This window comes from Pholcus phalangioides, unplaced genomic scaffold (assembly GCF_987345545.1).
Source record: "Pholcus phalangioides strain wild (caught in Gottingen) unplaced genomic scaffold, Ppha-v1.0 ptg000007l_1, whole genome shotgun sequence".
In the NCBI taxonomy this organism is placed as follows: domain Eukaryota; kingdom Metazoa; phylum Arthropoda; class Arachnida; order Araneae; family Pholcidae; genus Pholcus; species Pholcus phalangioides.
Window position 1 is genome coordinate 13793592 of NW_028301600.1, and position 27521 is coordinate 13821112.

The 27521-nt window shown below is 34.4% G+C and overlaps 1 protein-coding gene across 7 annotated transcripts in view; it reads right to left on the reverse strand.

The window, feature by feature from the left end:
• Window positions 1-27521, reverse strand: part of Nt5b (5' nucleotidase B) — a 294946-nt gene that overhangs the window by 46175 nt on the left and 221250 nt on the right. For all 7 annotated transcript variants that reach the window (XM_089232682.1, XM_089232683.1, XM_089232686.1 and 4 more), the window contains 2 exons: window positions 24314-24536; window positions 17505-17565 (listed from right to left, as the gene is read on the reverse strand). In XM_089232682.1, coding sequence (XP_089088808.1) covers window positions 17505-17565; window positions 24314-24536 — 284 coding nt within the window. The remainder of the gene's footprint in view (window positions 1-17504; window positions 17566-24313; window positions 24537-27521) is intronic.

Genomic DNA, 27521 nt, shown 5'->3' on the forward strand with positions numbered 1-27521 from the left:
TGACCCAAGAAGACAACAGATAGAACAACTAAAATGCAAGCAAGAGGAGATCCTTAAAATGTCCACTAGGGAAAAAAACCTGATTAATTTAATTTGAAACACAGACTGAATGTGAGTGTGTACCACTTGTAAAATATCGGCTGAACATTATGGGTTGGCTTGGTTGTCCTTTCAAGCAAAAAAAAAATTTATTACTTAATTACAGACAGGCAAAGGAAGAGGGAGAATTATGCCAATCTTCCTATTGACAAGCGAAACAATCCAAGGTAAAAATAGGTAATATTTAATACACATATGAGGTCGTACAGGTTCCTAAGTTATATGTAAATATTGATGTATTATGAGTTCTTATTAAAATGAAAGCAAAAATTGTGATGCTTTTCTGCTAACAGTGTAGGTACTCTTTCACCTTCTGAAAAAAACAAGAGGGACAGACAGATTTTGTTATAAAATTGTATTTTACAACCACGTCGTCCTTTACTATGTGAGACATGCCACTCTTACTGATATTCAACATGACAAAGACCATAAATATAGCTTAAAAGTTATTAGAAATTACATGAAAGGCAAAAAAAAAGAATTCTATGGATGATAAAGTCAGAGCCATGACTTGAATACCATAAAGGTTTAATGGATTCAGTTTGATAGGTGAGTCAGAGCCAGAAATTATGTAAATTTGATGTTTTTTTCAATTGTGAGAAAAAAATGTCCTATGGTCAGTGGGTATTTTTCCCCCAAATTCACTAAGTCCATGCCGCCAAAACATGACAATTATTTATACAATCTAAATTGCTTCCAACAAAAAGTTGACTTATTCTACTGTTATTATGCCCAATACATGACTGATTAGATTTAGTAGTTTTTCTCTCTTTTCTCTTTTTTTGTTTGTGCCAAAAGACTTTTGAACCAATATAAAAGTAAATTAATTTTTTTCTGATTTAAAAAAATTTAGATATGCAATCTTTTGTTCATAATTGTTTGCAATGAGACTCAATGTTTGTTTCATAGGATAGATTTCATTAAAATGTTCAAATAAAAATTTTGTAGACAAATTTATTGTTGTCAAAAGACTTTTGCACGAGACTGTGTAGCAACTGTAAAAAAAAAACCAATATGCATTTTAAAATATCTATTCTTCTCTCGAAAAAACTTGTTTTTTTTTAAAGAGAATGCAAAAGTCCACCATGAGTGTGGCTTTTAATAAGAATAAGAAAAATGATTGTATTAGAATATTTAATGAAAACAATTGAAGTACATAAAAATTGTATGTTAGAAAAAAAATTTAACTTCAATAATTTAAGTTAAAAATAAAAAATGTAAGTCTGAACAACACATCTTTATCAAGAAAAATTTATTCTATTCAATATACAGCATGGACACAAAAGAAATATTCCCTTTCAAAAATTTCATAAAGCATAGGAACATTCTTTCAACGTCAAACAATTTAGGAGCTGAGAGAGCTATAGTGATAGAATATATTCATATACGAAGGTTTTTAACAACTGGCTGTTGCGAAAATATCTTCACAACAGCCAGTTGTTAAAAACCTTTGTATGGTAACGTAGAGTGATGTCATCTTTGCATATTCATATATCTAGGTACAGAGCTATGGGCAATATAAAACCGACCAGACAGTGGGACTTATTCATTATGAGAAAAGATAGACATATTCTCATTTTTTTACTATCTGATTCACCCCTGATATCTGCTGTAGATGTAGATACTGTCAAAACATTGTGACATGTTAAACTTCTGAACTAAATAGCTATTTCAATTAAAATGTATCAAAAAGGTGTCACAGTATACTGTGTTTGGATAATATGAAATAGGCTACATATCATAATTCTTCAACAATTTGATTTTTTCATCACTATTCTTATACGACTAATATAGTAGAGTCTCGCTTATCTGACATGAACGGGCCAGCAGAATGTTGGATAAGCAAAAATGTCTGACAATAGAGAGGTGTTAAGAAAAAGTGCATTAAACGTCAAACTGTGTTACAATTTCACATATTAAGAACCTAATAATCATGTTTTACAGCTAAACAGAAAAAATTAACTGAAAATATGAACTTACAGTTACAGAATATTCTGAAGTTAAATACAGTACATAAAAAGTTCAGTTCTGTAATGATTTAAAGAAATTTTTGATTGTAGTCTGCTTTCCTGATGAGTGCAGTTTCTTCACTTCCAAGTTTCATTATCTTTGCATCATTGTCTTTTCCTGTAGTTTCTTCTTGTTGCTCAATGTATTTAATTGCAGTTTCTAGAGTCTTAACTTCGTTGTTATGTGAAATTCTGAGAGGCTCAACAGTTGATACTTGCAGATGATTGATGCTTTTTTGTTTGGTGGGATGTCGGATAAGCGAAGGTCGGATAAACGAGACTCTACTGTAATGTTAATATCTAAACCATAGTTTCTGAAACTTTTCATTCCATTTGTGTTTGCCCCCTTCTTCAGAAATTTTTTTTTCTCTCATGGCCCTAACTCAAGAAAATTCACAGGATCCTATGTTATACCTGTAGTTTCTATTGCCCCGGACCATTCCATCACCCCCTCAGATGACGATATTGCCCACTTTGGGAAACACTGATCTAAACTAAAGCTTGACAATGAAGGAAGGAGACGAAAAAAAATGGTTCAAAATTATGAGGCATACAAGATTAATATGGCAATAATGCAATTAGTTAGGGCCAGTCGTCAGCAGTAGAAAGTGTAGACAGCAGTTTTGTTTTAGTTGGAGAGCTATTGTTTAATTTTCTGGTACAGTGTCACCATCTGGGGGAGGGGGGGGTTGTAAACATAGGTAAAAAAAATTATCAAGAGAGTGCATGATTATGCCCACATTCCAAAAGTTTAGAATCTGGTAACCTTATGTGAAATGTATATTAGAAAATTATAGTAATATCTTCATTTAATATGAACATGTATACCATGAATGAGACCACCAAAATGGGAATTTCCCCCTAAATAAAAGAACATTTATAGAAAGAAACAGTGAAACTTTTCTAAGGTGACTCCCAAACAGAAATTTTATGATGGTAGACAGATGGTAGAAGAGGGGATCATGTCAGAATAGCAGTTTTTAATGTTATAAAAATCTTATACTTTATTTACAATGTCCCACAAAAAAAAAAGAAAATACACATACAGTATACAGGGAGCATAGGTAACAGGGTGCATATTTTACCGGGAACTGTTGATCCTAGAGGCATACTACCAATTAGTAAAAAGATCAAAATAACCTGTAGTACTCAGATATGTCATTCATGTTACAAGCGGTTCTATAGTTATTAAAATAAAAATGTTAACTTTTTATATGGACACCCTGTCCACAAGAACCCAATTAGAAAACTGTTGCCTTATCTCTCTCGATGCCAAAAAAAAAACACTTTTCCAAAAGTAATTTTTCCAATTCACTGATATATTTGAATTCTGAAAATGGAGGAAATATATATAGAATTTAAATTTTACTTCTCAATTTTTTACACAATTTTTATACCCAAAAAATAAAAATGTTTTGCTTTCATCACAAGTTCCACAACGTCTGTGTTCATTTGATTTGCCTCGTTTAACTGAATGAAGTATCGCTAACAATTTTGAGACAAGATTTTTTTTCCAGTTCCAATTTAGAAGTTTTGAAAGATTTTCATGTTGTTTCACTGTATTTGATTGTAATTCTTCAACATAATTAACATATTAACACAATAAGTTTGTTGAATGAAATTGATTCCAGTTACGAATTGTCCTAACAAATACAGCTTGAAATTTTTATGGCATCTTATTTATGTTACGAGTGTACTTAAAAACCATATAAAACCATAATCTTAAAACCATATCTAGAAGAACAAACAGTAAAGAGGTGACATATATTTTGAAAATTGGAGAGCAAAAAAAGGGCTTGATATTTTGGGGAAAAAAATTAAGAAATGGAATATAAGCGCATCTCAAAGGAGCGGCAAAATTAATAGCAGCCAAAGCCTGAAGTGCGTCTGTGCTAAGAGGGGTTTGGGGCAATTGCCCCCTTATAAATATGCCCCCTTCATCCAAAAAAAGACCAAGTTCTGCACGAATCATACAAGCTGGAATAAGTTTTGAGGTCATTAAAATCTTAATTTTAAAATGGTAAAGTAAATATATTAAACTGCGATAAAGATCAAATGCAGTCACAGAGTAAGGAAACAAATCTTCATTGCAACATGTAGAATTTACTGTATGAAAATGAGACTTGATAAATAACACTGCTCAACAGAAAAAATATTCATGTTCTTAATGCTTTATAAGCAGTTTTTAAAATTTTTCTGATCTGTATTATGACTGCCACATTTGAAACCTTCCCAAATTGTCATGTATTATAAGAATTTTTTCAGACTAAACTGATAACTGCTTCTCTCCAAGCAACAAGAAAATTTACTCCACCCTTTGCTTTTATTTCCCTCCCCAAGATACAAAAACAGACATGAAGTGTGTGGCATTGTAGAAAGAGAAACACTTCTTTTTTGGAAAAAACTTTTTTTATTATACTGTTTTGAGGACATATTTCTTTCTCTTTATTCCTCCCTCCTTTTTATCTAACCTTGAGCAAGAACTGACTCTGCTCACTGACAATTGATTGGTTGTAGGGAAATTGAAAACACGTTTTATTGTAAAAACAGCTTCATTGTGTGTGTTTAGAAGACAAAATTTCCCAGGATGACAGAAATAATGCAGATAAAGTTTGACTAGATATCTCAGGATTGCCACTGAAAGGGTTAAAGAAATTTTAATGGTTTTAGGGTATATTGGGGCTGCTGATTTCAAAACTTGTGTTGGTTTTTGGCAGAATTGGCCTAATTTTTGAGATAAAACATACTCACAATGATGTGATTTGTATACACAGGGTGATAATTAAAGTTCACTTAATCTGAGTAGTTTTCCTCAAAAACTACTTATCCAAATACAGCCAAATTTTTAGGATATCTTAATGAGACTATAGGGAAAAGGTTTATGAAATAAAAAAAATAGTTCAATTTTCAATCACCAGGTGAAAAAGTGGTGCTTTTTTATTGCATTTTCCCATGGTCCATACCGAGTATATACCAAGTTTAAATGGAATACGTCTACCAGAATGGGCGCTCCGTAGGTCTGAGTAGTTTCAGTATACTAACATTGCTCAGACCAATGTAGCACTTGTCAATACACAGACAATACTCTAACCTATGTAGCACTTGTTCTGTGTGTGGAGGACGTATTAAATTCAAACGTGATATATACACTATTTGTTCTAATAAAATTAATAAAAATGTGTCACTTTTTCACCTGGTGGTAAAAAACTGAACTATTTTTAATTTCATAAATCTCTCTCCTATGGACTCGCATTAAGCTATCCTAAAAAAATTTCTGTATATGGATGAGTTTTTGAGAAAGACTACTCAGACTACAGGAACTTCAATTATAATCACCCTGTATTGCCAATGAAATTTAATTTTCACTTTATCTCAAAAACTAGAGCAAATCTGACAAAACTAATATCAGATTTAGAACCAATGCCCAAAAATCATCCTAAATTCACTGCAATATCTTTGAGAACAAAATCAGTGTTGAACAATATATTCAACACTGAATAGAAAAAAAATCTGAAACCACCAATTAGTTTTAATATGTCAATTCATAAAATAATTATTTTCTGATTGAATCAGTTATATTTCACTGTTTCCACCACTCACCTTCATCAAGCTACCATTTTTACATCCTTCACTAAAACTTTTTATGCAGAACAGTTGTAATGGTACAGACCAGCGGCGGGTGAAAGAGGACCCCCATTTTAAATAAGCACTTATTAATATAATTTCAATAATTAATGATTTTTCTCACCATAATATCGCAACTATCCCGTATCTGTCTGATGTCATCAATTGTGATGCCGTGCCATCTTCCGGAAACATCCACCTGATTGTTTCGCCAGGATTGGCGTTGCGTTACTACATCATCCTTCCGAAGTGAAGAAAAAATATTTGCAAGATATGTAAATCTGGCATGATCGGCGCTGATTGGTTGCCGCTATATAACGCCACGATGAGGTCGTCACAGGACTTACATTTCATGATCGCATCAGTACTCAGATGATCATGTAGAATATCGGCTCTGTCTGGGGAGCCTGTGCCTCCAAGCTATGGATTAGTTCTCCCATTGATTCCATTCCTGTGTTCATGAGTGCCGCTTCTCAATGTGGGGATAATCAGATAAAAGGAACAATTGACTTTCTTTGAGGACTCAGAGATTACGTCAGAAATATTACAGAAACTGTACTTTCCATAGACTGGATTTGGTGATTGACTGATCGTATCCAAGGACATATGTGGTGATAAATTTCATTTTGTTAATTTCAAAATTGTAAACTTTAATAGTTAAATTCTGTTAATTAAAAGTAATTTAATTTAATTTATGATCTCGGATCCTCTTTATTATAGTACTTCTGTTTTATAGAGCGTCTTTGAATTTTGGAATGTAACTGGAACGAATAAAAATATTTTACATAAAAACCGATCGGAAATCATGTTTTGGCTAAGGAATATGATTCCAAAAGAAACTTTGTTAGCTGAGTTATCACCGTATTTTTGTAATTACAGTGGAATTTCATTTAATGTGTGATTCGGTCAATGATCGATTCACATCACAAGCAAAAGTTTTAAAGAAATTTTGATTTGAGATATTAGTGAGGATGAGCATTACAAGAAAAAATTTTATTCTTTGTTTATTTAGTTTTCATGTTATCACAACTGAGATGATGGTTTTTCACTCTCGATCACACACATACTTTGTAACTGTGGGTAATAGTGGATAATATTCTTCGTGTAGTCTCTGGTCAGCATGCCTCAACGGATAAATATCCGGTGAGGCAAACAACACACGTGCGAGTGTGACTGTTTATGATGCAAAATTAGATGTAGCATATTAACCCAGTGGTATGTGCACTAAAAGCATTTTTTCAATTCTGCTTGAATTATAATTCAAGCAATAATTATTGAACATGACTTTGAGGGGCTAGTTCATGAACAAGAGACACCAGCTGTCGAAGAGATTGTGTCCTTTGGAAAGACTATGGGACTGGAGGTAAATGAGAACAACATTCAAGAACTAGTGGAACATGGAAAGGAGTTGACAATAGACGAACTGATGGATCATAATTATTGGTTTTTTATTGCTCTTATTAAATTGCTGCACTTTTGATATAGTTTAAATATGCATTCAAAATCCATATTTTTTATGGGCATCTTTTTTTCATTTACCTTGTTAATCATTTTGTCTGTTTTGGTTTATATTTGTATTTCTTTTAAAATGTGTCAATTTTGTTAGAATTCACGACTCCCGGAGGTTTTCTTATCAATATCAACATCTTAAAAATAAGGAACATATAGCTGACTAAACCTAAAAATTAAACATGTAACATGTATTTAAACCTTCTTCTCTATTATTACGGTTCATGGAAAGTAATTTTTTTATTCAAAAGACATAATCACATTCAGAATTTTCATTTAAACTGCTTTCTTCACTCTCTTTCCTGGCTGTCACCTTTCAACTCGGAGGTGGTGAAAATTTCTTCATCCGTTAGGGTACTCCAATGTCTTAAAAAACATTTATCCAAACCAATTATGGCCATATAATGTTAAAATAATACTTAACATGAACCTCTTAAATGAAGATTACTTAACATGAAAGGATTTGTCAACTTGAATAAAAAAATGAGCTTTTTAGAAAAGTTCTGGGAAGGCAAAGGGTTGGGTGAATGTCGTTAATATGCTAGACAATGAGAAGAGGCAAGTTTGTCATTTGGAAGAGGGGTTTATTTCCCGAGCATGTGTTGGGGGAAGTGACAGGCACATTTTAAACTCTAAGTCAGATCCCTGTCTTGTTTTCAAAAGCTGTTGTAACAATTTAAGATCATAGATGGCATTGTGGTAGAGTCAGACGATGAACCAGAAGCCAACTTTCGACCCAATGTTTGGGAAATCAAACTTCAGAAGCTTTGAAAACCCTTAGGAACTTTTTAATGGACTAAGAGAATGCTTCTTTTACTCTGAACTATTTGAATGAAATAGAAAAGTTTCTGCAACTGTATGCTACAAAGAAGCAGCAAACTATCACATACTTTTAAAAAATTATTGAATGTTGCTGGTAAGCAAATTTTTTGTTTCAAAAATTAGGAAAAATAGAACATTTTAAAAGAGAACTTGATCACTTCTGTGTATCATATTTACATAAATTTGCAGGGTATTGAATTTCAGAGTAACGCAAATGGAATCTCGAAAAATATGTTTCTGTCACTGCTTATTGGTAAACATGAAATTCGATTAATGTGAAAAATTTCGGCGGAACTTTGAGTTTGAAGTTAATGAGGTTCGACTATCTTTATTAAATAAATCCATTGAAATGGCTGAATGCATACTGTGATCCTTATTGAACCTCATTATTTGTCCCGGTGTGCTGGCAATGGACCATACCCCAACATTCATGGGTACAAATCTGGTGGAAGAACAACGAAAGCAAGTTAAGCTACTCAGCCTGGGGCGACCACCGATAGATGGCCCTTTCATTTCTGACCTGACTCCGCTGGTTGGAAATTGCAGTATGGCAATGACTGGAGTTGCTGTGTAGAAAAGTATACCTTCCCCCAACCTTAAAAATTTGGTGTTCCTCAAGTTTGGAGGCATGCCACCTAATACAGGGAATACCATAATTAATAATATATAATACACTGCCCATGAAAAAAAATACCGTTGCCTTATCTAAGTATTTATAGCTTCTTAATTCCTCCCATTATAAGCTTTGTATTTCTTTTCAGAGGCAAGCTATTCCATTTATTCATAACCCTATTACAGAAAAATTCTCTGCGACACCACAACCTGGAGTTGTCCCTTACCAAAAGCAGTGTGTACCTCTTCTCTGCACCCCCTCAACCAAGTCTATATCCCTCAGTAGGTACAAGTCTTGAAAACTTTATGGCATATTTCAGTCCACGACGAACAACCAAGCAATCACGCACTTGTCAACACTAAAGGTCATGTTCCCTTTATTAGCTCATGCTGTAATCATATTCAAGTTTGTCTTTTGTCTGGAGCATCTCCTATGGCTTGGTTTCCTAATAAATGCCATTAGCCTCATATCATCTGTGAATTTACTAACAATCCCATCAATACAGTGATTGAGTTCATTGATAAAAAGTAAAAAAAATATGAGACCAAGAACACTTCTTTGAGGAACTCCACTTATGATGCCTGTCCAACCAGACAATTCCCCGTTCACCATAACTCGTTGTGACCTATCTCTTAACCACGATTCTATCCAATGCAGCAAGTTGCCCCCAATTCCAATCTTGCGTAAACGCTTCAAGAGTTTACCATGTTGGACCCGATCGAATGCCTTCTGGAAATCAAGATAAACAACACTGACGTTTTAGCTTTGCCTATAGCCTTAGTCACATAATCATAGAAGCAAAGGAGGTTACACATGAATTTCCCTTCCTGAACCCATGCTGGTATTCCAGCAAAACATTATCATCAACAGGCAATCAGTGAAGTGGATAGACAATTTCCAAAACTTTCAAGAGGAAGCTCATCAAACTCACTGGACGATAATTGGACACAGCTTCTGTGAAGTCCTTTTTGAATATCAGAAGCAGGTCAGTTTAAATAGAGGTGGTGATATCCACATTATGGGTACGAAAGAATGAAGATGTCCATGCCCATGGATTGAAAGGACAAATCTACTGCTCTAGAAACATCAATTAGATCCCATGCCTGTGTTGCCAGGTTGATGTGTGTGATCTGGAAACTGTTAATTCATAATTTTTGTAAAGATGATGAGCACTTATTAACGAGCTCCATGGAAAATAGGGGGACTGAAAGACACACTGACTGACACTAATACCTAGTGTTAATTTTTCTCTTTTTTTGGGATTCAGAATAGACAAAAACTACATTTTTTATTTATTTATATAATTTTATGGGTATTCTGTGATTATCAACAAAATCAAACACAATTGAAGGGAGTTCACGTAGCTGTTTTCTAGGCTCTGTGTTTGTGCTGGCAAGTGACTGAACTCAACTGGAAATCCCTTGTATAGTTGCAATGATGTCGTGTTCTGACTATGATCTGGCCTTTGATGACCCAAAAGATGCAATCAAGTGTCATGGCTGTTCCACGGTAAAACATTATGAATGTACAGGGCTTATGGCAGAGCATAACAAAAATTTAAAGGGAGCAGCCCATTCTATTTCACAGTGTACAAATTGTAAATCATATACAGAGGGAAAAATCTGATGATTATGAAAGGGTGTCCAATGAATGTAACTCATGTTTCTACTATTAGCATAACAGACTCAAATGAAGAAAAAACTACACATTGTCACCCAGAGAAAAAAGCCAAATGAGCAAAGTAAGTGATTCAATTGAATTCATGTCATCAAAGTATTTATGCCTTGTTAAAATTGATGATATTGATGTCTTGTTAAAATTGATGATATTGATGTCTTGTTAAAATTGATGATATTGATGTCTTGTTAAAATTGATGATATTGATGTCTTGTTAAAATTGATGATATTGATGTCTTGTTAAAATTGATGATATTGATGTCTTGTTAAAATTGATGATATTGATGTCTTGTTAAAATTGATGATATTGATGTCTTGTTAAAATTGATGATATTGATGTCTTGTTAAAATTGATGATATTGATGTCTTGTTAAAATTGATGATATTGATGTCTTGTTAAAATTGATGATATTGATGTCTTGTTAAAATTGATGATATTGATGTCTTGTTAAAATTGATGATATTGATGTCTTGTTAAAATTGATGATATTGATGTCTTGTTAAAATTGGTGGAAAATTTAGTCAGAAAACAAGAATCTGAGAAATTGACTCGCAAAGTTGGAATCTGTAGAGCAACGGTTCTCAACCTTATTTGACTCGCGGAGCCCTTTTAAGTAAAAAAATTCTATGGCGGAGCCCCCGTAAGCCAGTTTTTTAATTATTCATCAAAGTTACTGATTTATTTACACTATTTAAAAATTTTTATAGTTATTTTTTTTTAATGTTACTGTTTTCTTTTCATTTTCCTCGAGCGGCCGCGAAGCTCCTGGAGAGTGTCCTCTGTGTCATAACTATTCGCTTATGGCACTGAGCGCCTTACAGAACTCTTGTGAACAATTTCACTTCTTTGCCACCATTCCTTATATGCCCCCCTCTTACACTCTCGTCATTGTGACGTACTATCGGCATCATCTGGTGGCTTCCTGAAATTTGCATATCATTCTTGCAGATGTGTGTGATAATTCTACAGGTGAAATTTTAACTTTAAATTTCGATTTCCGTGTGATTCTGAATTTGCCTCAATTTATGGACATGAGTGTAGTTGCGGCCCTGGCCAGAAGTATTCAGAATAAGCATGAAATTTTTTATCATTTTCTCTGATACAAAATATCATATTGATCTCTTTAGCATCACTGAGACGTGGGACCAAGGTCATTCAATATAACATAAATGGTTATTACTTTATAAATTATATAATCACACACATTGACGTGGCGGTGGCATTGCAATTTATATTAAAAATTCAATTTCTGACTTCTGTGAAAATTCTCCCGATATCAGTGTTCTTTTAATTGAAAATTCCGAATTAAACTTAGCTGTCTGCCATCGCCCTCCCACTGAAAATGTGAATTTATTTTTTGAGTCCTTTGAACTCATTTTAAATCATAACAATAGTAATAAAATAAAAATCATAATATTGATTTCAATGTTGATGTGTCCGCCTGTATACCACAACGCGACTCCCTTCTCAATACTATGATTTCTTATGGTTTCAAAAATTATATAATACAATTAACACGCGTAACTGAACATAGTGCTACAATGATAGACTTGTGCTTTACTAACATAAATATAGATAAATGTGGTACGATTGATTACCACATCAGCGATAACTTCCCATTTTCGCATTAATTCCCACTAAAATTAGTAAACAAATAAACAATAATTCATACTTCTACTGCAAATTCAATCCCAATTCAATTTTTAGTTTTAGAGATAAAGTAAGCTCTGTTGACTGGGTGAATATTGTTGACTTTAGTGATCCAGAGAGTGCTTATAATACATTTAGCATCAAACTTTGTAGCATTCATAATGATTGTTTTCCACTGATACAGTATAGGGATCACAAAAAATGGAAGAAACAATGAATGAAACAAGGAAGAAACAATGAAGGGATACAACAGAAATGGTGACATAACCACAGAAAAACATTGCTACCACAGGGAATCTCATATCAAGGGGTTAGCGCTGCAACACTTCTGCGAGTATAAAAAAAGGCTGTCATTTGGATTCGGCAATAAATTGTAGGTTCCGGTCTAATTAGCCCTAGTGTGCATAGTACAATAGACCTCTGGTTGCAGTGCTAGGTTCTATGAAACCACCCACCCATAAGTCTAAGTCCTAGTGTGTAGAAAATGACCGTGGTGCAACAAAAATGATTAAAAAAATTACCAGACCATTAATGAATCGGCACATGTACAAGGCCATCAGACAGAAAAACAAACTTTTCTGTCATTTCATTAGAACGCATAATGCGAAAGATTTAAGAGATTTCCGTAGATTTCAAAACAAGCTATATTGAAATGCAATGTGCTAAATCTAACTTTGTTCTTTCAGCTTTTCATCATAGTTACAATAAAACAGTTTGGAATAGTGTTCAAATCTTGATCTTGACAGGGAAATTCTCTCCCATGGTACCCATTACCTCTATTTCAATCAGCAATAACACTACCAATGATCCCAGAGAAATAGTTGATGGTTTTAAGTTTCTTTATTGATACTTATCAATTTCAATTCAGCCCAAAACGGCGTACATCTTTCAAATTCCAACAGTCATAGCATGAGTATTTATTTTCCAACGATCAGCATTCAAGAATTCATCTAAGCATTCAGAATGGCGAGATATGGCACTGGACTGGGATGTGACGGCTTGATGCTGAAAGCCATAAAATGTGTAATTGATGTTCTCTCAATCATTTTAATTGAAATTTTCAATTGCTGTATTACCAATTCAGTTTTTCCCAGGGTACTCAAGCTCGTTACTTTGAAGACATTGTCACTGATTCATATATTCTTTCAATCACTAACTGCACTAAATTTCTTGGAATCACCTTGCAATATAATTTAAGTTGGGAAATTTATATACATAACGTTTATGACAATCTCAGAAAAATATCTGGACTTTTTTAGCGTAACAAAAATTACATGAACAAAATAGTTTTTTCAATGCTTTATCATTTATTATATGTCCAATATCACATTATAATTATTGTATATCTGTGTGGGGTAATCCTGATTACAGTTTTCTTGATAATTTTTGCAGAATCCAGCGACAATTATTGAAACTCTCTTCAAGAACTGGGATCACGATCTTACAACCAAACTAATCCACCCTAACACAAATGAAACTAACCTTCTCGTCGTGGATTGCCTTTACTCTTTAAAGATATGTATAATAATATTTCAACAAATTAAAATTTATAGATATTACACTGGTGAAATAAATTAAGAGAATTTGCATATTTTATCTAATTTCATAGAGAGAACTGAATTGAATGTAAAACCACTGCTTCTAGACAAAAATACAAATCTTGTACGTCAAATACGTAAGTGTACACGTGTGTGTAGGCGGAGCCAGTAGATAAACAGGCTTTATAAGCGCGCGTAAGTTAAGACATATTTCGTTCTCTAGCACACCTCGGCAAATTTCTTGGTGTTATTTTGCAGCAATCGGTTAATTTCAAATTGTAACAGTAAAAATGAGTAACCACCAACGTATAGATGATGGAATGAGATGGCGAATTGTGGGGAGGCTAGAAGCAGGCCAATCTCAAGTCCAAATTTCTAGAGAGTTCAATTCAACGCCCAGCGTCGTGTGTAACTTATGGAAACAGTTCCAGGATACCGGATCCATCGAGAGAAAGCCTGGGCAAGGTCTTCCAAGAGCCATGACAGCCAGAGAAGATCGCCATTTGTCGATTATAGCGAGGCGTAACAGGAGTGCTACAGCTTCTCAGCTCTCTCGTGACTTGTATGCAGCCACAGGAACCCGTGTATCAAGGGTGATACGCGCCGCTGACTCTTTCCAAAACACTTCACGAGAGAGGGTTGTTTGCAAGAAGACCTGCTGTTTGCGTCCCGCTCACTTCTACGGACAGGAGAATCTGTTTATCATGGTGCAGAGAGCATAGAGATTGGAGTATGGATCAATGGGCGACCGTTCTCTTCACTGATGAGTCCTGGTTCAGCCTAAGCACAGAGTCTCGCCGTACGTTCATATGGAGAGAATCAGGGACCCGCTACCTACTCTCCAATGTCCGCGAAATCGACCATTATGGCGGAGGAGGTTTAATGGTCTGGGCAGGCATCATGTTGTATGGCCGCACACCTCTCCATGTCTTTTAAAGAGGCACTGTGACTGGTGTGAGGTATAGGGATGAGGTCTTGGAGCCCTATGTTCAGGTTTTCAGGGGTGCAGTTGGCCCCGAGTTAATTTTAATGAACGATAACATGAGGCCACAAAGAGCTCTTCTGCTAAACGATGTTCTAGAGAGTGAGGATATTCGCCGGATGGATTGGCCAGCAAGATATCCAGACCTTAACCCTATAGAGCATGTCTGGGACGCTCTGGGAAGGGCAACTGCAACTCGCAACCCCCCTCTGGGAACCATCCAGAGAATGAAAACAGCATTGCTGAACGAGTGGGACCAATTGCCACAGGAAATGATAAACTGCCTTATTTCGAGTATGAAATCACACTGAGAGACCTGTATATCTGTAAGAGGGGACCATACCCCCATTAACTTTTTTTTTGTTTATTCTGCAACCGCTGTTTCATACCTTCAGACTCCAACGAGTTTTACCCACGATCATGCGTGTGTATTACAATTATTGAATGGTTATTTGTTTTGTATTGGATCAATGTATGTACATATCAGATTTCATTAAAATCGGTACAGTAGTTCTAGAGATAATCGACCAAGTCTGCAAATTCTCTTAATTTCTTACACCAGTGTATTATATCATCATATGCAATAACTCCCAACATAACTATGTCACAAGGAATCATAATATACTTATCCCACTCAAAATTAAAACCGAATATATGAGATGTAGTCTAAATTTTGTTGGCCCAGTGATGTAGAACAAACTTCCCAGCAGTCTAAGGGATCTTAATAGCCTTTGAATTTTCAGGAAACATTTAAAAACCTGGTTCCTTGATGGGAAGGCACTTACAAATTAATTAAAATATCGCAAAACATGATCAATATCTATTTCTGATCTTAGAATAATTTTGTATGCATTTTTCCCCTTGTTTTGAATGAAGATTTGAGTAAGTTGTAAATAAAAATTCTTACCTATCTTTTTTGGCGAAAAATTAAATATAATATATCTTAAATCTCTTAATCCTGGAGTTCATTGTTGCTAAACATAGCAGTGGGAACCAATCAGGGCATATAATTGCCTTTTTTCCCACTGCCAGCTCAATGACACTCACATAATAATCTTAATCAAGTTTTTTTTTTCCCATCAAAAATGTGAATCATGTTAATTGTCATCTCGCCTGTATGGATTTGATTTTTCTTGTCTTTGCCTAGTTAATTAATGACTTTGTCAATATTGTATTTATAACATTGATGTCAGGTATTAATCTCTGGAGTTGTGTATTCATCTGTATTGTTGTGTAAATAAATCTATATCTGTTCATACAAAGATTTTTTCTAAACATTGTTTAAAGAACAAAACAATCTGCATACACAAACTATAAATTTGCCTTCAAAGATATTTTTAACACATGTTAAAGGCAAATAAATGTTTCACTGGTTTATGCATTTTGGCTTTACAATGTTATGTCATCTTCAGAACATTGTGGTCTGAAACCACAAAAAAATTCTTTTTTAAATACAGTGAAACTTCTCAACAATGGTTGCTACAGGGGAAAAAAACGTGACCATTATTGGTCTTTTTTATTTACCTTTTTATTGTTAATTTCATTCAAGAGCTGTTATGTTCCATATATGAAATGAAATTGGTTTTATCAAAAAATATGACAGTTTCATGGAGAAAAATGCATAGTATTTACTAATTATAGTACTATGCTATAATTCTTATATCCACGAACAAGGATCTTTTAAGAGATCAGACTCATCTTTCGAGAAAACTAGCTATTTTTTGTTGTTACTTAGGCCAGTATCTTAAATTGGTGCTAACCTAAGCACCCTTGGTGAAACAACATGGAAACCAAGTCCTTGGCTATGACATAACCAGCCGCTTTATTTTTGTTATAATTCTTTTGTTCTTTTTCGAAACATGTCTGGTGCACCCACTAGCAAACTTGTGGAATGGCTTAAGGAAACTAAGCCCCCCCACCCAAAATTTTGCCTAATGAAAAAAATTGCCAGAGAAATAAAGAAAATCAGAATCGATGAATTGAAAGTAAGAAAAATAATTGACAGATATAATTCCAGCTCTTATGGAAATTCAGAAAAAATGAAAAAAAATGATTCCAGAATCGATAAAAAATCAGAATTCCAGAATCGATAAAAAATCAGAATTCCAGAATCGATAAAAAATCAGAATTCCAGAATCGATAAAAAATCAAAATTCCATAATCGATGAAAGTTTTCAATTCCAGAATTGATGAAATTCAAAATTTATGAGAAAATAAAAATCCAGAATTATTTTTTTCTCTAGCCCTCATGTGCAGAAAATGAAAAAAATGGTGCGACAAAATGATCAATGATCTATATGAAAATACAGAATTCCAGAACTGTTTCTTTCTAGATAAAAATACGGATTTCCAGAATGGATGAAAATTCAGAATTAATGAATTATACCATAAGTGCACCACCCCCCACCAAAATCTGGAGCCTGGTGAAACCGCACCTGTCGCACACCCCTAAGGACAGCTCTACTATTATGATCAACTTTAAGGCCCATCGGGGGTGAAATGTCGGGAGAAAATTTTCTGGATCCCTAGTGTAACCCATGGATTTGCAGATATTTTAGAAATTACTGACAAAGGAAGAACCCATATTTATTTTTAAAATACAGAGTTAGACAAGGAAGAACTTCTGAGCACAGCTCCTTGAGGGTTATTTTTCTTATGTGTCATTTTTCTTTTATTTTCACGTCAAAAGTGGCAGTTATTTAGAAATTCTTGTTTGGAGGTTGGCCTTAATGTTAATCTAATGGGATGCGTTCTGTTCCATGATAATGTGGCCATAGTTCAGAGGTTACCCCTGTTTGGAGGTGACCACTATGGGAAATTACACTGCAATATATATATTTGTAAAACAAAATATGAAAAATAATGTAATTAAATAATCTGATTCCAAGATTATTTAACTCTATAAAGCAACTGAAAGAAGTACTAACATGAATATCAATTAAATTCATATGGTAAAAGAGTAATAGGTTAAGAAACTTACCCGAATAGACTGTCTTAAAGCACTTATGTCAGGAGTATCCTTGCAGCTACTGTCCATCTCTCTGAAATGGCAAGAAAAATAAGGTTATGAACATAAATAATTAAACATACTCTATTGTAGTTGTTAGATTCCAAGTTTTCAAATATAAGATGAGTTATTGCTATTACTCACCTTAATCAAGAACTAAAACTTCACTTGAACCATATGAAAAACTTACATCAAAATTTTACGCACCATTCATAAACATACCCCGAAAAATATAATTTTCATCAAATAGTTAGTTAATAGTAATTAATGTTATTTACAGATTCATCTTGAAATCAGTTGATGCAGAAAATTTCTGCACCAGGCAGAATATTGGGATTTGTGTTTTCTTTTTGCCCTATCTTTCCTTTTATTTTAATGCAACATGATACTGTGTGCATTATAAGGAAAACAAACTCATGTCTCTCTAAGTTCACTGGTTAGCACACTTGCCTGGATTGCAAAAAGACTGGGGTTTGATTCCTGGTAGAGACCAGTAGCATTTCCTCTCCAAATTCAATTCTGTGTTAATATCTCTTTAAGTCTCTTTCCTTGATTAAAAGTAATGATGTCAACCAGGATGGGATTTGGACAGGTGCCAAAGGTGCAGTCAAACGGGGCTGCAAAAAAATATGGGCTGCTATTTTCCTAAAAGAAACCCTTGAATTGGATTTTTTTTAAATATAATTTTGTTTCTTAAACATTTCTTGGAAAAAAAATACAACTGCTTCCGGTTTCAAACACCAACATTATTAAAGTTATATCCTTAATAGCATAAGCACAGGATTTTTCAATTTGGATGACATCCCCTTGTGTTAAAGTGCCAGAAAGTGGAAATAGCAAGGGACACATTTGTATGGTGTTAAAAAGTTAAGGGGGGAGCCATAGGCACTAAGAAAGGAAAAAATGTTTTAACACCATTGATATTCTTTTCTTTTTTTCAAAGTAAAAATTAAAATGCTATTAAACGATTTGTGAAGTCCATAGACTAACACCACCTTGGGCTTGTGCACAAGATTCCTTGTCCGATTTTGCCAACAGCCTTTATTTACTGTGAATTCATGTATTATCAATACTGTTCCACCTACAGCTACAGCATTGTGTGTCCCCCCCCCCTATACACATTGTTTTCTCAATAGCATCTTGAGGCAAAGTTGCATTCCCATCTGGAATATTGAATACCATCTGCATAGCAAATGCCTCACATTCAAAAGACAAGTATTCCTAAATGATTGAAAAAATATTCACTTGCCTGAAAATTTTCAAACATTTTGAAAATGAAGTAAAAGCACCACCAAAATATTTACTGCTGGTCATAATAATTGCCAACATGGCCTCTGTTCTCACAGCTGAACATGAATGAATAACAAATTTTAGTGTAATAAATCAGTAAGGAAGTAAACAATCTGTATTAAAGATCTAGACACTTCCTATTTGGATTCGACAACAGATAAATTCAGTAGATAGTGATAACTTCCAAGTAGGACATTAACTTCCAAGTAGGATTCATTATTAAACTGCAGTGTTATTGCAACATATCACCCCTAAGGGATTTGTTCCTTAACCCTTTTCTATTAACTTTAACACAAAGTGGTCCCCCAGGAGAAGAGCCGGTCGAGTCACAGGATTTTTGTTTATATAATGTTTATTTATATTTATATGGCAATATTTTCACTGTAATGATATATTTAAATATTGTATGAAATGTATTTAATATTTCTCTATACCTTGTCTCATGAGTGGAGGTACCCGCTGGCTTCTAACCTGTCATCACAATTCCACGATCTCAAATTGCCATTGCCATATAAACAATGGGAGAAGCGTGATCAACTTCTTCCATCTTGTTGAGCCTGCTGTTACCCATAGAAAAATAATAGTTTTCCAATAATTGCAAGCCATGTCTCAATATGCAAATCCATCGAGTGATGTCATATTCTCCATGTGCCGAAGGTCAACAGTATGCCGCATGGTAAAAAAAACGAAAAACCTGTTCTCTGCTGCTATATTTCCCCTGGCTTCAGAGTGTTGCATTCCTTCTTCCATTCATCCGGCTTCGCCAACAAGCAGTTCTGAGTGTAGAGTAGGAAGCTCTCACCCTTACTTATTAACATTATATGATGATGTGAGCATTCTCTAACCATGTTCAACTAATATTTTCGAGTGTAGTGTTTCGTGCTACTCCGGCTGGTCCGGGTAGTTGTGATGAATTCTCAAATATAGTCATAGGCGTATACAGAATTTTCTCGAGGGGGTTTCAGATTTTTTTCCTTCTGGGGGGTTTACTTTTTTTCCTGCAAAATAACACTATAATCTTGGCTCAAGCAGAGGATTAGAACCCCAAACCCCCCTTTGTGTATGCCAATGCATATAGTTAATAGATATCTACATTAAGTTCAAAAGGTGATAATGTGGTTGATGTTGTCGTGATACGTCTGGCTGTGATGTGATTACGGCTTCTTGCAATGAATAGTGATGGTCAACTTCTTCACGTGATGAGATCACACTACTCCAGTAGCACAACGGTATCATGCATCGGATCGACGTCAATGCAACGGCGGTTCATCGAATGAATACTGAGCGTTGGAAAAAAGTCGGAAATTTCTACGTGTCCGATACCGAAAGGTATAGTAAAAATGTATTCACTCAATAAAAGCCAAAATATCTTCATTTTTTCTCTAAAATAGTTTTACTCTCACTTTAACAGCATTTCATTTCGAAGGAGAATATCTTATACGATAGTTTCTTTTGAAATAATCTCAATTTTTCACCCATCATAACGTTGCACTTGCCATTTATAATGACCGACAACAATCAAGAATGGTACAGGCCCTCACCACACGTTTCCCCCTCTCTCGTCTTCCCTGTCAGTGAGCGTCAACAAAGACGGCAATTTTCGAAGACACGCCGTTACTTACAAGCAAATTTACAGTGTAAAAAAAAAATTTAAATAAGGGTTGTCACGGTGCTTGAGCCATACGTGCCGGAACTTTGGAGCTGAGGCTATTTGAGCTCCTATGGCCCACATCCTGGGGTACAGCCCTTAGACTAAGATCTTCTCAGGCCCTTCTGCAGTGAATTCATAGCATTGAAAAATCAAAAATGATGGTATTTGCCCCGGGCCCTATCAACCCCCACCCTTGTGATGAGCCATGTTGAGCTCTCCCTATAAATTTTGTGCTGAGCCCCCCTACCCATATTATTCACGAATATACACAATACCACACACACCATTCCTCTTGCGTACAGGACAACTAGGGATTTTCAGCCCCTTCAGTATTTTTTTCATGTCATGTCGGCACCTCTGCTGGGCCCCTACCTTCGACTAACAAGTTTAAAATGTGAGCATTGCACCAATATGCAAGTCCCGAAAAGCCAAGCTTTTCATCCAGAGTCTTTCTGGAAGAAACAATATTTGCAGTAACAAAACTTGATATATGTTACATTTGAAGTTTTCTTCTGTTGACTTCACTGAACTAAAAACCACATTTGCTAAATAATTTCCAGCATGTGATAAGCCGGATGTGTCAATAGTATCAACAAACTTTACCACACCATTTCATAACACACAGAATTTATTCATTATGTATATTCACCCATCGCCATGCTATTTTTGATTTCCCAAGTCAACTTTACATCCCCTAACTTCATTGTAAATCTTGGGTAACCACTTATCAGCTAAATTGGTACAACTATGGTATCTCTGATATATTTGATATATTATAATATATATATTAATACATACATTATAATATAAAAATATTCGAAAATATATTTAAATTAATTGATATTTAAAATAATTTAATAAAAATTTAAATCACTTTTGAGCTGCATAAATAATTTTATTCAATTACAACAGATAAATTTTCATATCTGAAAAAAATTGATTTAAACTGCTGATTTAAATAACTACAACCCTGATCATTTTGTCACACTCACCCGATTTCTTGCTCTCTCTAGGTCACTCCCATATTCACACCCTCTAAATCACTCTTTTTGTTACTCCTACGCTTGCACACTGTTACTCATGTACTTGCGCTCTTTTTGCTGCGGAGTTACTTAGTTCCATGATCTCTTGGTAGAAGTGGATTTATGGTTTAGCCACCCTTCTCCCAGTTGACTACTTGACCAGTCATTCCTTAAATTTGCAGCCCCTTTGAAATTTTTGGCCTGAACTATAGCCCGCTTAGCCTCTTTGTGAATACACCACTGGGGGGTACCTTACCAAAGATTCCTGTCTAGGGGCCATCTTCAGGATGTAAAGAGGGGGCATGCCTTCTTGGTGATGTTGAAAATATTTATTAGCCCATTAACTATATATAGATCATGGCCTCTGATATACTAAGCTGGACCCATAATCGCTAAGGGTAGGATTTTTTTATTTGCTTCTGTGTAGTATATTTTTAATGTAAGTGAACAGTGATTACATTCTTTGTCAGCTCCTCTTCCCACTCTACATGCAAGGGTCTATGATTAAAATTGTCCGAAGTATGTATGTGAAATATCAATAAACAAATGTATAATTTGGAATTTTTATACCACATGTACCTATTTGAGCAGCTGATTGATATACAGGGTTGTCATGAAGGAAATTATTGCCGAGTTAGAATATCCCTCATATCATATATATGGCCTTGCTATGTTGAAATAATCTATGTTTTTACAGTTATTTCATGAAACCTTGACATGAAAAGTCCAAGCATAGGTCCCATACACAACTAACAAAAAATAAAAAAAAATTGAATTCTACACAAAATGTTTTCAAAGTGGTGCATTTGTTTGTAGTTTATGTCTATAATTGCAAACTATTTATATAATTTACAATAAAATAAGTATTAAGAAGACGCCAACGACCAGACCACCAAGAATAGGGCAAATACACGAAAAATACAAAAATTTGTACTTTTCATGTATTTGCCTTATTCATTGGTGTCTTTTTAATATTCTTGGGCAAAGTTGATCAACTCTTCCAAATAAAATAAGTACAACATTTGAATATTGATTAAAACCCGTTTTGTTAGGTCGCAAATAAAGAAGATTGAATTTTATGTGGAACTTCTATAAGCAGCTTCCCTGCTATAGTATAAATAAGGTACCTACTCAAAAATTTCAGGATAAAATTTAATGAATATTCATAAGTATAGTATAAATGTGTTGTTTTTTTACGTTAGTTTTTCCTGCTGCAACTGTGCTTGGGTTTTTGAAAATGTGATTGTGGAGACTTGAGCGAAAATTAGTGGAGCTTCTGCATTTTCATTTTAAAAAACCATGTTTTGAAAAATTTAGAGTGAAAATTAATTATCAAATAATATTTTTAGTATAGACAATCCCTACAAACTGAAAATTAGTTTATCAAATGAACAAAACAATGCTTTAAATCTTGACCTCTACACGAGATCAAGATTTAAAGCAAGATCTGAGTATATTCTTGTATGTGCACACACGGGTGCACAAAAAATTACACACTTCGATGGTTTGTAATTTTTTTACTACATTTTGTCTTATTTTCATTCTATAAAACTGAATTCGTTCGGCTAAGAACCATCCGGTGAATTTCAGTCACTGTTTAGAAAGTCCAAATCAATCCAGAAATCTGATTTTTTTAACATGAAGCTCAAGATGAACACCCGCTGATGCAAAAAATTTCCAACATCCATTGCAAATGTATCAGTAGCTATTATTTTTTGTGGTATTCATGTGATTGTGTGATTGGTCTACGAGATTATTTTGATGTTAGAGAATGTGCATTTTTCACACCATAGGCATAAAATTATCAAAGATATTGGTGGGACACCAGCTCAACAGTTCAATATATACCTATTTAAAGTTATCAAGATTTCTTGAATTATCGTTGGGAAGGGGTTTGAGCCAGTGAAAAGTTGCACCTGCGAATCATACTAAAAAAATATATTTCTCTAATGTAGGCTACTATCAAAATATTCTCAATATTCAATAAATTAAAAAAAATGTATTTTCAATGTTTTATAGGTTTTGTCTGAAACAAAAGATTGCTGAAATTTTTTGCTGGCATGAAGCACCGTATTTCATCTGCAATAAAAAGTCGTCTTAACCACAGCTGTATTAAAAAAATTTATCAATATTTTCATTGTATATGGAACAATATTAAATCATGTCTAGTAATTCTATTTGTGCTTGCTTTATCTTTGCTCTCTTCATTTAATCCCCAGAAAACTGGAACCAGTTTTATTTGAACAGCTCATATAAAATGCATTTAAAATTATTGGTGGTGTGTTCAAATGGCCTGAATTTCTAGGGGATTCTATATATACGTATATAGTGTGAATTAAGTACACCAGTAATAGGCTTCCTTTTTCAAGTTTTAAAAAATTTATTTCAAAAGTTATGAGAAAACTCTGTACCCTTTTTACCAAACACCAAGCTATATTCTTTCAGTTGTCATTTGGTGTCCACGCTGGTTTTGAAAAAAAACACCCCACGCCAACCCCCCAGCATCAAAGGCGAAGTCGACAGATCTATTGCATATATGTATAGATGAATCAACATCATCATCATCATCTTACCCCCAGAAATAATGACCTGACCGTGCCCCCCCAGACTTCCAAGTCTATCTCCGCCTATGAAATCACATAGAGAATTGTTAAAAAAATAAGGGCCCACAATCAACAATAAATCTGAGTAGATAAAATGTATACACATTCAATGGTACATAATTATATGATGTTTTTTTTCATACATCTTACTATTTTTCAATTACAATACATATGCATATATGAAAACTAAAACAGAAATAGATTCATATAATTTACTTGTAAATGTCTCCCAACATCACATCTAACTCTTGTAGCTTATTGAAAAGCTGCCATTTGCTAGTCCATACATGCACTTCTCTCTGAAGCTCAGGAACAACTAGAAATGTGCGCCAGCCACGTGTCTTCTTTGATTTAAGAATATCACCATAAATATGATCCCCAACATATAGCACATCTTTGCCTTTAGCTTCGATGAGTGAAGTAAATACATCAGAACTCCCTACAAAAAATTAAATGCTACTACAATATCTGAGGGCTGATCAATTAAAAAGGTGATGAAAGCTCTAATGATAATATATATGTACTAGTTATAGAAGAAATGCCCAGAGCCCCGAAGGCAAAGATCCTATGATTTCATAAGCTGGTGCAGCCCCATATCTCAGAGGTGGTCTTCAGGCAGCCAATCCTTCACCACAGCATCTTGTATCAACTTTTTTCCCTTTTAGATGTATTTTGATAGGAGAGAGGTACAAGTGAAAGTCACAAGGAAATTGGCCCATACTGTAAAATATATGTTCTAGTACTTCTCAGTAAAGTTTGACAAGTGTCAGAATTTTGTCAGCTGAGACACATAAGGAGAGGCATCATCTTGCAAAAACAGTCCATACACCAGGGGTTATTCAACCTTTCAGACAACGTAGACCAAATTGAAACTTCCCACAAAGCCTCTGGCCACAAACTCACTGAGATATTTAGAATTGTAAGATGAAATCAATATTTACAATGGCACAGCGACATATTAACAGAGGGACAACTGGATCCCTGAGTTAGACAGGGCCCCCAAAATAATTGAAGTAAAAATTATTTCATTCAGTAATTCTGGAGTTATTTTGCCATTAGCAAAAAATAAATAATTCTGAAACAATTTCAATACTTCTAAAGTTATTTCTTTTGAAAATTCTGAAATTATTTTTTCACGAAGGTATTTTTAGCATTATCATGAATTCTGTATTTAGGTAGGTATGACTTTTAGAGGATGGCTTTTTTTTGTCTGAAATATTATAAAATCAGTGGTCTAAAAAACTGTTCTGGGTCTCAAGCTCCACCTCTCACTGGCCTACAGGTAAAATCAATTTTTTTAGGCGTCTTTCAATGTTTTATTCATTTTCTAAAAATCGTTGGCGGACCACCGCAAAAAATTCTAAGGACAAAATGTGGCCCCACATCCTGGAGTAAGGGCACCCAGACCACTTTCACGGGCACCTTTATGATGAATTGATAGCATGAAAAAACAAAAAATGATGCGAATCGTTCTGGGCTGGCCGTCAGCCTCACCCTTGTGGGAGCAATGGCCATGCCTTGAAGACCCATGCAACACACACAATACCCAAACTCAATATTTCATTTCCATAGAGAAAGGAAACTGCTGAAATAAAAAGGCAGCCCAATGATAGAAATGTCTTACAAATGAAAAATCCAAGCCACCACAGGCAATTTCTTAACAAGGTGGCTGAAAAAACCAAAAAACAAGAAATAAAAAAATGCTGATAATGAATATGGATGTCTGCAATACCGAAATAAAGCAACCTAAAATTAAAAATTATTACAAAAAAAACTTTATGAAAGAAAATACAATGTTCCTAAAAACATAGTTGTTATTCATTTGAACATGGATAACCTCTCAATTTTTCATCATGAATAAGGTGAAATATGGGACGTATTTCCCAACAGTCTTGGTTTTTTCTGTTTTTGTGGCAGTCTAAACTTTTTGGGCCAAAATGTCCATGTTTTTCCGTTTTTGAACTAAATCCTACTTGAATTTTTATTCAGTATTAAAATCAGAGATAATTATTATTTTTAACTCTTAAATTATATTTTATCATTACTAATATATATCAGAATATTGATTTCACATATTAAATATAGTGAATGTTTCATTTCACAGAATTTATTGTAATCCGCTGCCATTTGCAGCTGTGCTTCATTTCCCGCCATTGGTAACCTTTCCATGATTTTAGCAGTATTTGGTAACTTCGCTTACTTTTAGCGATAATTCATAATGTCCCATATTTTCCCATATTTGAAATACTAATTTCCCATATTTCTCTTGAAGAAATATGGTCAGCCTAATCATGAATATCATATTTTCCTTTAAAAGTGAAGGAATTTATGATGGCAGAAGGTGAAAACCAGTGAAATCAATGTATTTCTCAACAAATTAAAATCAAATGATGAGATAAAACCTTACAATCATTTCAAAAATTCTATGGGTTCTTGTTATTAAAAGATAAAAGTGAATAAAAAAAGACTAAGATGAAAAAAGACAGAAAAAGCCAGCTATCACAACAGATGCCTACAAAAGATTTAAAGATATACACAGTGAGAGCTTAGTTGATGATATTTTCTTTGTGAAATTTTCTGATTGGTGTATAAATTAGTGACATATGTTTAAATATTTTGGTACCAAAATCAATTCTGTTTAAGAAATGTTTATGGAATCAAAGGTGTGGATTTCCTATCATTGACTAAATGGTAACCGTATTGTTTCAATAAAGCTTCCTTCAAAGAAATTTAATTATGCTGGTGATTTTATGTAATGGTATTTTATTGCATTACTTTTTGTATGATTCTAGCTTCTGGGAAATTAAATGTATGATTTTCATTCCAGCAATGTGATGGATCACAGATTTTCCAAAGTCCTCATTCTTTACATACTGGATGCATTCTTTTAACTGTATTTCCAATTACCTTTTGTCTGGCCTATATAGTCGTGTTAACATTCAAGACAAAATAAAATAGAGGCCCCATTGTTTGTCCACTGGTACGAGGTCTTTAGGGGGGAGGTCTCAATGAGAAATTCTTACACAATCTGAGAGAGACATCAAAACCAAAATGCGAAAGAGTAGATTTAATTTTAGATGAGAAATGTAAATGAAAAAGTATGGCTAAAAATTCTTTGTCCCGGACTGATTCACAAACAGAAGCCCATGGTCCCCACATCCTGAAGCAGGGCCCCTAGGATGGGATCTTTTACGGTCCCCCTGACCAGACTTTCACGGGACCTCCTTTATGATGAATTTATAGCGTGAAAAAACAAAAAAATGATTAAAATCCTCCCGGGGCCCCCAGGGCTGGAACCTTGTCAGCCCACCCCTTGTGGGGGCCATGCAGAAACCATACCATTTCAGTCATGTTTTTTGTCTAAAATTAAATTTACTCTTTTGTATTTTGACTTCAATGTTTCTCTCAGACCTTGTAAGAATTT